The sequence below is a fragment of the Marmota flaviventris genome, chromosome 13, assembly GCF_047511675.1.
Source record: "Marmota flaviventris isolate mMarFla1 chromosome 13, mMarFla1.hap1, whole genome shotgun sequence".
In the NCBI taxonomy this organism is placed as follows: domain Eukaryota; kingdom Metazoa; phylum Chordata; class Mammalia; order Rodentia; family Sciuridae; genus Marmota; species Marmota flaviventris.
Genome location: NC_092510.1, coordinates 99,916,384 through 99,930,127, shown reverse-complemented (window position 1 = coordinate 99,930,127; position 13,744 = coordinate 99,916,384). Strand labels below are relative to the sequence as shown.

The window sequence follows — 13,744 nt, the reverse complement described above, 5'->3', positions numbered from 1 at the left end:
TTGAGCAGCACTGCCTGAGCCCCAGTCTGCTTTTGACCCTTCATTGCCCCGGACCAGGCTTGCTTTTTCCCCACCCCAAACGAGCCTAGTCCTTGACGACTTTTCTGCAAAAGGTCTGCGGAGTGGCAGCCACATGCTGCCCCTCATCAGTTGGGGGAGGCTGGCAGAGGAGGTGTGCACAGGGGGGTGCCCTCCTGGGAAGTAGTGGGGGCGGCCAGGTGCTGCCCGGGGCAGCGTGCTGTGTTGGTCCTCTCTGCTGGCGGTGCTCAGGCATCTCAGCGCTCCTGGTGTCGGAGTGAGCTGTAAGACAAGCAGCTTCCATCTGCAGAGGCCTCCAGTCAGAGTGAAAAACAAGGGACACACAACCTGAGAAAGCATGTCCAGCTTTATTTTTTTCCTTTTTTTATTTAAATAAGGAGAGTCTTTCATACGGAAAGAGCTAGTACAATCACATATTTGAAAGGAGAAACAACAGGTACTGAACTGGAGGGGAGGGAGGGTGAGCGTCCAGCACGGCCGGGTGAGTCCACGATGCCATTTCCCATCCGAGTAATGGTTTCCCCACATCACATATAAACAAGCTGCACAGACCCGTGAGCCATCGTCTGCCCTTTCAAATATCTGGTCTACACGAAAAGACGAGAGAGGAAGGCCAAAATAAAGCAAAAGGAAACAAAACCAAAACATAACCCTCTCAAAAGCAAAGCAGCAAACCCCCAGATCCTTTTTACTACCCAAGGCATGAGGTCCAAAGTACAGGATCCCCTTTAAACAGTGGAAGAAGGTCGCCTGCACAGAGCTTTTACACAGGGTCCTAAGAATGCTGCTGCCATCTTGGAGGCTACCAAATGGGCGGAGAAAGGGTGAAAGGCAGGTCTCATGCCCTAAGTCACTAGCCAGCTGTGCGGGTGGCTGGGTGAGGAGCATGGCTGTGTAACAGCGTCTGTCTCCAACACCCAGCCACTCCTGCCCAGATGGCCTTCTTGTTCAGGTCCAGCTCACATTCAGAGGGCTGGGTTTTTGGAAGTCTGCGTTTCCCATTCATCACAGAACACGGCGAGGTCATTTCCAACAGACCCTGTAACCCAGGTTTGCCCTGCAAGTGAGAAGGGACAAAAAAGATTTGAGGCAAAGGCAGCCACTTGGCAGAGGGCGGCCCAGCAGTCCTCAGGGAAGGGCCTTTGTCAGAGCTGCTGACACTGCACCGGAGCAGATGCCTGCCTCCTGGTCGCTGAGTGTGTCAAACTTCCTCCCTGACTGTGGAAGGCAGATCAGAAGACTGGAGGGAACGTCAGTATTTAACATGTCACCCAGATATCACTAGAAGCAGCTGGAATGACCAGAGCTCTGGACTCAACCTTTTCTGAATGTGAAATAAAGTCTTCCTTTATTCTCCCTTAAGAAAACTAGAGCCAGAGTGTTCTGTGAACTCCAAGTTTGAAAACAGTGTGAACTATGTACGGGAAGCTAACAGTTAAGAAACCAGCCCTCAGTGGGTGGACACTGCATTTCAGACACCCTACCCTTGAATTTCACTTCACTGAGTGGTCAGCAGAGAACCAATACTACAAAGTCCCTGGAGGTCGAGCGACAGGCTGTACCATCAATGGTCTGGCCAAAACTGCCAGCATCAGGAGTTGACTGGTGAGAGGATCTTACACTGCCCCTTGGCCAATTCAACAGTAGCAAAGGAGTGCTGGCCTTCTCCTGTTCCCACTGAAGGCCAGGATGTCCTGGCAGAAACTTCTGTATGTATCTGAGAATGGGGGTTTGAAACCAAAATAAGATGCCAAGTCCTATTACCTTGAGATTGGCCCTACAACCACGTGAAAGGAAGAAAGATATTGCACCTTAAAAAGCTGCACTAAAAACTGCATTTAATCAGAACACAGAGGGGCTGGGAGGTGGGGAGGCCGAGGCCTGCCCTCTGCCCGAGTTGAATTGAAGATCTGCACTTGGGGGAAGAGCCCACAGCTGAGGTCACAGAGGTGGCAAACGCACCAAACTTCACATGCAATTTCCTGGCCTTTCCTGCACAGAATAATTCAGACATTATATATAAATAGAGCAGTGGAACATTTTACTTCTTTTCACCTAGACCTACAACATCAATACATATAAATAAATTCTAGTGTCTCTTGTCTTTATTTGGGGTGGGAGGCAGGGAAGGAGGGAGACAGGGTGAGAGAAGGTTGAGAATGGGTGACCTACTTTTCCTCAAACAGGAAGTACTGTCATTCTGTGGCAGGTTCTCCTGAAGGGACATCTTGCATTTTTAACAGCATCCACGACTGTTCTGTTGAATTTTGAAATGAGAAATTTTTTGTTCCTTTTGACACATAATGCACATTGGCATTAGGTGAGCGGGTCTGGCATTTGTAAGGTGGACAGGCAGAGGTGGTTGCGTGTGCTCTGGCTGGCCCAGACTCATCAAGGGGCGGCTTGGCAGTGGAGGCAGTGGGCAGGGGCAGAAGACTCATCACAGGAACAGTGACCAGAGACGTGGGGGATTGGGAGCAGATGAAGGACAGGGCAGGCCAGGGCTGCAGACTCCAGGCAGGTAGCCGTTAGAGAAGGGACAGAAGAGTAAAGATGAAGACAAGCCCAGCCAGTAAGGTCTGGGGGTGGAGGCAAGGGGGGGAGGTGCCAAGGGCTTGAGGTGAAGCAGTGACTGCTCTCCCCAGATGCCACCAAGGATGATTTGCAGTGAGCGCTGCTGGCAGGGGAAGGCTGAACCCAATTACAACAGCAGGGGCCAGGCTCTGCTGGAGATAGCGCAGTACCTCCAGCTCCCGCAGCTGTCGCCCACAGGGACACCAAGGGCCAGCTGCACAGGCACGTGGCAGCCCTTCCTATGTGGCACACTCTGGGACAGGCAGTGGCTCCTGCGGGTGGATGGCTGGTTAGGGACCCTGCATAGCATTTGAGAAACTGAAATTACCCCCTTTACCTTCCTGGGAATGATGGAGTCTGGGCTGATTGGAAAGCAGAAAGCCCAGCATTGCAGGGGCCCACATCTTTGGTGAGGAGCAGCTCTCCAGACAGAAGATGCTGTCCTTTTGGGTAGGCTGCCCTGGCTGCTTCAGAACCATGGCCAGCCCCATAGCCCACCTTCACCTTGACCCTGCCTGGCTGGCAGGCTGTAGAATGAGTGACGCTGACACCTGCTGCTTAGCTCGGGCTCCTGCATGCTAACAACAGGGATCTGCTGCTGGACTGAAGCACAGGGAGAGGAAAAATCCTTATAGCCTCATCTAGGAAACACGCCTTTGCAGACCCCAAGGGGCAGCTGTCTTATGTGCCTGTGGCTTTAATGACGAGCTGTTTGCGCTGTATGTGGGTGGAGGGACTGGGATCCAGAGAGCGCAGCAGGCTCTGCAAAAGGAGAAAGGGAAGTGACAGGTTGTAGAAGGCGGGGGATGGGATGGTGAGTGGAAGCAGAGCCCAAGGGGGTATGGGGCCTGGGAAGCACAGCACAGACAGGACCCACGGAGCATCGGCTCACGCCATCCCAGCCGATCTGGACAACGACATTGATGACCAAGGTTCACCTCTGGTGCCCAATAGTCATTGTGTCCACTGGCTTCATAAGAGCCCAAGACAGAAATGCCATGTAATTCTTAAGCTAGAACGTCATCGACTCCTGGCCTGGGGCTGGGCCCAGTGGAGATGCTGACCTACCTGCTGCCCCACTCACCTCACCGCCAAAGCGGGAGCTGACACTGGAGCACTCAACAATGGTACCTCAGTGACCCCGAAGGCTGACCATGGGGCACATTCTTAAGAGGCATCTCTTAAGGTATCGCAGCGACGCATCAAACAGGACAGAGGTAAGAGGAGACCACTGGGGACAGCAGAGGGGCAGAGAGGACAGTGAGGACCGTATAAAAGTTCAGCTATACAGACGTAGCTGGCGTTTTGTTTTCCTTTCCCCTTTGTAAAAACCTTAGCTGCTTTTTAAAACAAAAAGCCTCTGGCTAGAAAGACCCAGCCGCCAGCCATTGCCTGGGGACTGGACAGGCGGGTCTGCACTGCACAGAGGTGACTCACTCCACAGTGGGGAGGAGGGGCAGGAGGGAGGGAGCCTTTGCTCTTTTATGTCAAAGCAAGCAGGTCGGCGCCACACGTCCACAGTGCGAGCTGGCTGCATGAGCTTCCAGGAGTGGGAGGAGTGGGAGGAGTGGGCAGGAGCAGAGCTCTCAGTCTGGGCCAGGTGCTCGGACGGTGGGTCCGGTGAGGTTCCGAGTGGTGGTGGCCCAGGCTGGATGGTGGCACTGTCCCCGTCAGGGTGAGGTGAGGCTGTGGCCAGGCACCTTCAGGCTTTACTCTCCTCCACTTTGACTGCCCGAGGCTTGATTGCTCCGGTTCTCTTCATCTGGGGGGCGGCTGAGGGGGCCTCCTGCAGCTTCACGGCTCCCAGGCTGGGCTTCTCATCCACTCGTTTTGCCTTTGGACACATGAATGTGAAAAAGAAAGTGACCACATTGCAGAAGCACCTACTAAACAGCTCCCTCTATTCCTGCTCTTGAGACACAAAGAAAAGCCCCCTGAGTTGTCCATCCCTTGCTGAAGGGCCAGACATAGAAGTCACTCTCCTAGGAAGGATCCCAGCACGTGACTGCCTTCCTCCCACCCCATGGGCACTGAGTGCAGAGACTGGGAGAGGCAGAAGACACAGGGTCCTCCACAAAGAACTTGGTGAGGGTACATCTCAGGGTGGCGCATTCTGGTCCAAGTCTGACCGAGAAAACTTTTTCAAATAGTGCACCCCATGCCCCACAGGCCTTGGGGCCCCCAGCACTCCTCGGGGGACTTGGTTCTCCCAGATCTTTGTGATTCAGTCAGACCTTCCCCCGGGACTCAGCTGGACCCTGAGATTCCCATTCAGGCTCCACTAGTCTGCAGCTGCGCACAGCAGAGGGTGTCCCGCAGCAATCACCCAGTGGTCTGAACTCTGGGAGAAGGCTTTAGAAGCTCGGTCCACAGGATTCAAGCAGTGACCCCCAGGGGAGCCTGAAGGAGGTGGAAAATGACAGCTTTGTCCTCCGACTCCCACCAGCCAGAAATGCTGACTTACTAAAACCCAGGACCGAGGTCCCGAGCTCTGGAGCCCGAGACGCTTCAGAGGAGGGAAAGAAGAGGGCCTGTAGGAAGACGCTGAAAGAGCCTCATTAGAATAGAGTGCGACCTGTCTGCGAGCCCACCCAGCAAGACCAGCGAGACGCCACTGCTAGAGCTAGCATGCGCACACCCGGCTTCTAGCGCTAACCCGCAGACCTGGCCGGCTCTCCCCAGCGCCGTCATAGCCCCGAGTGCTAGGGAAGTCCACCATCAGGTGTCTCCTCCTCTGAGGAACCAGGAATCCTCCCTTCTCTGCAGGAAAGGAAGGATCCAGATGCCCTCAGGAGGAGAAATGCCTTCGCCAGCTAGGCTGCCCAGCTCTAACCGTGAGGGCATGTTCTCCTCATAAAAGGAGCACTCATGGGTTGAACAGTCCCCTCTCCTCTGGCGCTGGGAGACAGGCCTAAGTGTCCAGCTGCAGGGTCTGGAAAGCCATCTTCTACCTGTTGAACGTAGTGTCCCTGCACAGAGCCCATGTTAACTGCTGATCCAGAGGGCTTCCCACTGGGGCTAGCAGAGCTAGGCCTGAAAAAACCAAAGGCAGGGGTGAGAATACACACGTGTCACCACAGAAATGAGTCCAAGCCTAGCCCAGGGAGAGGAACGAGCAAGGAAGGGCCCTCTGGCCAGAGCACGCACTCGGGCAGCTGGAGCCCTCTCAGATGGAAACCAGACTGGAGACAGCCAAGAATGCAGAAAGGGGAAGGGGTGGTTGTCACTGTCCACCCTGGCACTTCAGGAGATGTACCCAGGAGAGGAGAGGTGGGGCCCAAGCTGCTGCTACAGACAGATGGACACTGACCATCTTGTAGAGTTTGGAGGGTCTGGGCCAACATGATGCAGTGTCCCAGACAAAAAAAGGTCTATGAACCTAATCCAACCAGAATTGTGCTGAGTTTTTTCTAGTCCTCATTTTGTTGGGGATGAGAGGCACAGTAATGTACAGTATTCCACTGACCACCAGTGCCAGGGATGTTAATGAGGTTCTGTGGTCAAAGGGCTTAACAGGTGCACAGCACAGGTCAACAGGATGAGGTGGGGCTGCTGAGGCTCTGTGCCCTGGACTCCACCTCTGGTCCAAACAGCCAGGTGCTGACCACAGTCCCTCTTCTGAAGGGCATGTCTCAGCAGTGCCATTTCCAGAAGACTTTGGGGACCATGGCTCTATAAAATTATAATAACTCCCCGACCCTCAGTGACCCCTGCAAATACCAAAATTGCAGATGGCAAGTCCCTCACATGAAGCAGTGTGTGTACATATAACACATGCACATCTGCCCACAGACTTTTTTTGGTGCTGGTGACTGAACCCAGGGCATTATACAGTGAGCCACAACCCAGCTCCCTCCTGTATACTTTGTCACCTGTAGATTACTTAAAAGTACTCCAACCACTGCCCTGTCTGTGGACACAGAGCGCCCACTGAACCAACCCTCCCGCGCAAGATGCTGCCCTTCCCATAACCGTGTGCACAGGTTGCCTGTCACTCCAGCTTCTGCCCTGCTCTGTGCTCCTTGGGGACTGCTCTGCAGCCAGATGCTGCTTGCGTGCATGTGGCAGTGGGGGGCCTACAGCCTGTGTGCCCACTTGAGGCTTCCTTCCTCCCCTCCAGGTCATGCTTCTGTTCTGTGTTGGCCTACGTGACAGGTGATGGTAGGAAAACAAGACATACCGACACACAAACACGAAGCCAAGACAGCGGGAGGAACAGAAACGAAGATGAATGAGGAAAAAATTCATGAAATCTCTTTGGAAATGAGGTTGGAAGTGTGGATCGATGAGACGGAGGAAGCCCAGCCTGACACACCGGAGCACCGGCCAGAATGACCGCAAGAGAAGGTCCAAGCCGTGGGACCCGCCCCGCAGAGCACATGTTGGTGGGGTGACCTCCTGGTGCTAGAGCAGAATGCTGCAGGTCATGTGTGTCTGTCCCACTCTGCGAATACAAGGCAGCTCCAGGAAACCCCTCATGGAACAAGAGTTGGCCATACACGTCTGTGTGGCCCAAGGCCAGAGCTGCCTTCCCAACCCCACATGGGCGAGAGGTGCTTAGCCATGATCCAACAGAGCAGCCTCCAAATTGAGGGGACTGGGACAATCAATGGAGGCAGAGACAGATGCCGAGGAGGCGAAAAGCAGGCACCAGTTTGTAGACTGCAGGGGAGGGCCGCGCGACCCCACAATCAAGTGTCATGTGGCAGGGGAAGAGGGCGAATGCAGTTGGGAGAGGCCCTGGGAAGGGCTGTTCCTTTCCTAGCCTTCCAGAAAACACCCAGTCCAGATCCTCATTCTGATGACTAAAATGCAGTCTCCCCATTCCCCATGGTTAACAAGTACGTCCTGGGGACTTGGAGGACCAGGCCTCAGTGCTCTTACACTGCTCTCCCTGGGCTCACAGCCTCTTTAGAGCCACTGAGTCAGGTCTACAGCTTCCTCAGCTACTCAGTCCCCAACCCCCAGGGCATGTCTTTACCTGTAGGTCTGTGGTGACGATACGGAGCCTCCTGTGGGAACATTCTGTTTACTGTCGGCAAAGTGGAAGCCTTTCAGCTCCATCTGAGAGGACTAGAGAGGCCAAGAAGCAACAAGCTGTCATTTGATGACCACAGAGACAGCCTGGCCCTTGGTGAACCCCCTGGGCGGAGCTAGCGAGGGTCATGAGATTTCCAGCAGTGCCCTGTAGGGAATCTGCAGCCCCTCCATTCTAATCCAGGCCCAAAGAGGGCTTCTTCTCAGGAGGAGGGACATTTCAACGTCTTTTAAAAGAGGCTCAGGAGAGCTACTTGTGCACAACCTGAGGAAACCAGCCATCCATGCCAGGAGCATCACTCAGGTATCATCCCAGCAGAGCCAGAGCAGGACGGGCAGTGAGGAACAGAGACTCCTAACCCTTGACCCTAGACACACTCAGTCAGAATCTCCAGGACTTGTATCTGCTGTGGCTCCACTGGAGGGTCCTCAGGCATTCAACTGGGGCATTCATTGGTCGCGTGAATGTTCCTTCTTTTTATTAGTGGCTTACACATAAACGAAGGAGTTCCTGATGTTTAGAATTCAAACACTTCAAGGCACAGGAAAACTTGTCTAGGGAGACCCAGAGACCCAGAGCCTGCACCCCAATCCTGTAGCACTTCCCACCTCAGTGGTCCTCAGCTAACTGGGAAGGGCTAACCAAATCCCTTTCCCTGGGATCACAGGTGGAGGGGGTACACCTTTACCTCTCTGCTGGTGTTCAAGACTGGTGGCTGGGACCCAGGTGGAGGAATCCTTCGGGGGGCCCCGACAGAGAGGCTCTGCCCTGGTGGCAGCTGGATGGACTGTGGCAGGATGAGTGGTTGCTGCCCGGAGCCATACCGAGGCAGTGGCATGGTCAGCTGTTGGGCAACAGGTCACAAAAAGGAACAGAGGGTAAGCACGTGTGCAGACTGTACTTATCAATGATGCTTGTGTGTCTCCTCTGTTCCTGAGCAAAGGGCTATGCGTACCTTCAGTTCTCAATATAAGGTGTGGGGGAGCCACAGGGCACCCTCAAACATGGCAGGGGCAGGACAGGACAGTGTAGAGGTTCATTGGACATGGCTGCCAGCGGCTGAGCACACAGCGGAGGCAGCAGGACCTATGTGCATGTACCAGCTGTGTGTGTGCACATGTGCCAGAGAGGGGTGGGAAGAAGATGAGTGGGGACATCGGGAAGGCTGCTTAGGGAGCAAGGCCAAGCATGCCCCGGAGGTGAGGGCTGCCCAAGAAGAGCAGCTTTCTCTGTGTGGCACCTGTCTTGCATCAATGCTGGTAGAAAACAAGACCTAGAGGGGTGGCCTGGAAACTCCCAGGGCAGGAGGACGGGGTGGCCCACATTTTGCCTCTCAGTCACTGTTCTCTTCATCTCCCTGCTGTTGAGTCCACAGTGGAGGGTCAGAAGGATCTATTGGAATTACATCACTGAGGCTTGTGGCGCCATAGCCTCAAAGTGCCAAGCTCCCGCTTGGAGCACAACAGGCGAGGACAATTGGACAGCTTCAGGACACTGCCTTGGTGTCGTGCGATCTGACTGTGTACTTGAAGGACTGTCCTGCTGCTGCATGAACACCTGGCCGGAAGACCTAGAGGGCAGAAGCTGGCAGTGCAAGAAGAGCTCCCGCAGAGCCTATGGGTGGGGTTAATGAACAGGTGGAAACTGAATTCTTCCTAAAGACAGAGCCATCAGGACCTGCTGGATCACAGCGGTCAGCAGGGGTGGCAGGAACAAGTATGGTGGAAAGTGGACCAGCAGCAGGACCGGGAGGAAGTTCCTGTCTGGCCACAGTAAGTGGGACATGGCAGAGACATGAAAGCAGAGGTGCTGGCCAGGCACTGCATATGAAATTCCAGTCCGTGGGTGACTCTGGGGCAAAGAAATGAATGATAAAGTGACCAGCACATGGACTTAGAGCCATGGGACCAGAAAGTGGCCCAGAGACAGGGCCCATGGGCATGCCCAGTGTTACAGACTTGGGTGGTGTGAGCAAAGGAGAGGCAAGAAAGGGTTTGAGGAGGCAGAAGGAAAACCAGGCACCCTGAGGCCTGACTGCAGAATGTGATTTGAGGGACAGTGTGACCACTGGGTAAAATGCCGTGATGGGATGACCAGGGACTGGGGATGGAGCTCAGTGACAGAGCTCCAGAATGCACAAGGTTCAGGGGACTTGTAAGAGTGGCCCTGAGTGGGAGAGTGAGGCCTCTCTTACGTTCCAGTGGCATATAGGCAGGGAGATGTGGCCATGGGCTGTCATTGTCCTGTTTCCTTGGTGACACAGAAAGCAAGGCCACAGTGGGTAGGAAGCAACAAGGAAAAAATAGTGAATCTGAAATGGCTGCTAGCAGCGTGGTGGCCCCCGGGAGACAGCTCGAGTGCAGAGTGCCGAGTGGCTCCGAGGGCCTGCCAGGAGGGAGGAAGTGAAGAGGAGGGAGGGAGGTGAAGGACTTGCAGCTGGATCACTGGAAGGACAGAGGCAGAAAGGTCAGCAGTGATAGCTGCACCGGAGCCTTGCACTTGAGGTCAGGGAAGACACACAGCTACGGTAATGCCCAAGTCTGGATGCGAGTATGGACAAGCAGATGCCGCAGTGGACAGGATAGACTGCAAAGCCAGGGCCACAGGAAGGGAGCGGCCCTCCAAGGTGCCGGGCACTGCCCAGAGGTCAGGGGAGAAGACCTCCACTCCTGCATGGGATTTGGTAATGGGAAGCTCGCGTGCGTGGAGGCTGAGTAGGGCACATTCTAGGGTGGGGCTTCAAGGAGCAGGTAGGGGCAAAGAGGCTGCATCCCAACTTCCACGTCAGAGCACGGGGATGGGGAGAGGAAGCAGTGCTCTCAGGATAGCTGGGTCTCAGAATAAAATGGCAATGGGACCGCTCAGAAGAGGCCACGTTCTAGCCGCTGAGGACTGTCACAAGTCAGCACACACAGAGGCAGTTAGGAGGGTAGGGGAAGGTCGTAAAAGAAGGAGGCCTAGTGCCTGGGAAAGTCTGCAAAAGCCAGAAGATGCCAGGGAGCGAGTGAACTGACCTGTGGCAGCTGGGAGTCCAACATCTGGGAGGCGCCCAGTCCAGCAGCCTGGCCAAGCTGGCCCTCGTAGACCAGGGCCTGGTTTCCATTCAGGGGCTGGTAGGGTGAGCCGGACTGGGGCTTCACCATCTCTAAAGGCTGCATGCCTGGGAATGCTGAGTATGGAGCCTTCAAGGCCGTGCCCCCAGAGAGGATCATGGTGCTGGGTGGTGACAGGCTGGGGTGCATGTACACCTGAGACCTGCAAAAGCCAGAAGATGCCAGGATCAGTGGATGAGCACACCAGGGGGTCACCAACATAGGCAAGCCTCAGCATCCCCAGCACCCACTGAAGCACAGATCCTGCTCCTCCAGCAATTCAGGTCCAGGTGGGCCTGATGCTAATGGTCTAGGGGCCACTGTGAGCATCACTGGGTTACACAGACAGACACGTCAAGGCTGTGCCAGGCCAGAAACACCTAATAACACCCAAAACACAAGGTAACAGGCTTAGTGAGGAAGCAGGAGGCAGGATAAGAAGGAAAGGGAACACGAGGCCCACAGCCCCCTAGAGCACAGCGCTGGCCTGCAAAGGGACCAAGAGCATCCCCTCTGCCTCCCAAGCCCAAAGCAGAGGACACCTATAGTCACAGAGCAAAGGAATGGGACAGTCTGAAGCCCAGGCTAGGAGTAGTCTACATGTGAGCTCACCTGAAGGGCTGCAAAGAACTGAAGATCTCCTGAGACTGGGAGACGGGAAGCCCGCCCCGCAGTCCAAGCTGAGCCTGAGCCTGCAGAGACGTGTGCAGAGAGATGGGGATTTGCTGGGCAGCGGCAGCCTGTGAACAGGAGCCAGGTAGTAACCACCAATGCCCTCCAAAGTGGCACCCCTGCTCACACCCTGGCCCCTCCACTCTGCCCTAAATGCACCTGCCCTAAACACCCTGCCTGCCTCCCCTGCTCCTAGGGAAAAACCAAAAGCAAAAACCTGGTAGTGAAGGCAAGCCATGGTCTACCTCTGCACTGGCAGTTTGTAACAGCAACAGAAAGAAACCCTAGCTATGTGTACTCATGGAGGACAGCTGCAGAAACAAGGCCGGGCAAGAGAAGGACACATGCAGTGTGATCCAGTTATGGAAAGACCAACCCACACTTCACTAGAGAACTAGGGATATGTTTCAAGGAAGAGTTGAAGACTAGCCACATCCTCTGTCCTGACCCTGAATCTGCACTGGGAACATCCACAGCCATGTGGAAGTGGGAGAGGGGATGCAGGCACATGGGCTGGGGCTATCTGAAGGCCCAGCACCAGCTTTCAGAGGGAGACTCCAAAATCACTCCCTTACAGCACAGAAAATATATCAATCCTGCACAAAACCAAATATCTGCCTGTTCCAAAACTACCTCCTCCAATATCTCCATGGCTGGGGACCTAGGCCCTGCCCTTAGCTAATTCCCAGCTAGGACTAAGGGAGGAAGACTGCGGGAAGGAACGTCAAGCAAGGCTGGAGCATTTACTTGGTCCTCCTCATCCAACAAATTCTCTAGGTGTCATGACGTGCCAGGTGCTAGGCATCACACAGGGGACACAGGAAACGGGACAATGAGGAAGTGAATGCAGCAGTGGCTGTGCCGGTGCTGCACCTCCCTGTCCAGCCGCCTGTCCTGCCATCCTCACCTGCTGGTAACTCTGCTGCTGAGGTATGGTTTGAGGAACCAGCCGGGGCTGACTTGCAAACACATGACCGTCCAAGTACAGAGGCGGGAGGTGGTTGCCTGGAAACAGAATCCAGGGGGGAGAGAATGATCAAGTCTCCTGTTGCTGAGTATCCTTTCGGGAGATACTGCACATGTCCCGCTTCCCAGCAGACTCTGGGAGTGAGGGTGTGAGCAGGTGGAGGCTGCTCCCTTCTGTGCTGCAGCACACACCTGGGGGCTCAGCAGCAGGACCTGAGCAGGGCAGTGGGCTGTGGCCCACCTTTTACAACCATCACCCACCAACTGCTGCAGACCCTTGGGAGGGCTGTTGAATACAGCTGCCCTGGTCTCTCAGTCACTGTCCTCTTCATCCTCCTGCTATCGAGTCCACAGTGGAGGGTCAGAAGGATCTATTGGAATTACATCACTGAGACTTTGGCAGCTGGTTCCTCAAAATCCCCACTGTTCTCCCTGGGGGCCACAACACAGTGACAAGGATGGCGATAGTAAAGATAAAAACAGCTACCACCAATGGAGGGCTCAGCTGGTACCAAGCACCTTCCAGAAACACCCTTGCTTCATGGGCATGGCTACTCTCTGGAGCGTCATCACCAGCCCACTCTACAGAGGGACAAGCTGTGGCCCAGGGAGGTGCGCTGCTCTGCTGCTCCCTGGCAGAGGTGGCACAGCAGGCACTGGACAGGGATGTGCTCGGGGCTATTCATCCAGCGCTTTGCTTAATCATGAATGGAGAAGGCTTCTGAGCCTGGCTCAGGGGACATAATACCTGGCATCGAAGCAGAAGGGGCTACAGAGGCCACAGGCATGGGTGGCATGGATACTCCACCAAAGGAGCTGTAGTTGACCCCGCTGGAGGCGCCCACCGAGGACGGAGGCTGGATGCCCGAGCTAGCACCCCCTGGAGAGCTCTGCTCTGGCAAACTGGGGGAGTTTTCCCAAGCCTTCCGTGCAGACTCCATCTTTGAAAGCAAGGGGAGGGAAGGGGCGCAAATTACTACCAGGGACAGCAGGGGACAATGGCAATCTAAGCCACAGGGTGCAAGGGGCTCCTCCCTCCTCCCAGTGCAGGGATGGTGTTACCTTTAGTGTGAGATCAGCAGTGGGGAAGGACATTGGGGAGAGGCCAATGGCCCTCTGGATATGATGATCTCGCCGGAGGATGGGAATGCTCTGTGTCAACCCTGCCTGGAGATGGGAAGAAAGGAGACCATGGAACAAGGAGCTGAGGAAGCGAGGTAGCCAGTAGTCTTCAGGTTTGGCCACATGTGCCTGAGACCACGGCCTATCTCCCTGAGACGTCATTTCCTCAAAAACAATCTGTAGAGAGTCCCCTCCACACCCATGTTCCACGGAGCCCTTGACATAAGATAGCTGTATCCCA

The 13,744-nt window shown here is 54.9% G+C and overlaps 1 protein-coding gene and 2 non-coding genes across 22 annotated transcripts in view; all 3 read right to left on the bottom strand.

The window, feature by feature from the left end:
* Positions 1-379: 379 nt before the first annotated feature.
* Positions 380-13,744, bottom strand: part of Prrc2b (proline rich coiled-coil 2B) — a 78,594-nt gene continuing 65,229 nt past the window's right edge. For 16 of the 20 annotated variants that reach the window (XM_071601063.1, XM_071601075.1, XM_071601070.1 and 13 more), the window contains 9 exons: positions 13,444-13,548; positions 13,130-13,322; positions 12,323-12,420; positions 11,356-11,483; positions 10,666-10,906; positions 8,340-8,495; positions 7,595-7,686; positions 5,565-5,646; positions 380-4,447 (listed from right to left, as the gene is read on the bottom strand). In XM_071601063.1, coding sequence (XP_071457164.1) covers positions 4,316-4,447; positions 5,565-5,646; positions 7,595-7,686; positions 8,340-8,495; positions 10,666-10,906; positions 11,356-11,483; positions 12,323-12,420; positions 13,130-13,322; positions 13,444-13,548 — 1,227 coding nt within the window. In that variant the 3' untranslated portion in view covers positions 380-4,315. The remainder of the gene's footprint in view (positions 4,448-5,564; positions 5,647-7,594; positions 7,687-8,339; positions 8,496-10,665; positions 10,907-11,355; positions 11,484-12,322; positions 12,421-13,129; positions 13,323-13,443; positions 13,549-13,744) is intronic. The other 4 variants (XM_071601081.1, XM_071601082.1, XM_071601083.1 and 1 more) reach the window with 2 other exon arrangements.
* Positions 8,981-9,066, bottom strand: LOC114084479 (small nucleolar RNA SNORD62). Its single transcript, XR_003581318.1, has one exon. It is a non-coding gene; the product is annotated as a small nucleolar RNA SNORD62 (small nucleolar RNA).
* Positions 12,690-12,775, bottom strand: LOC114084476 (small nucleolar RNA SNORD62). Its single transcript, XR_003581316.1, has one exon. It is a non-coding gene; the product is annotated as a small nucleolar RNA SNORD62 (small nucleolar RNA).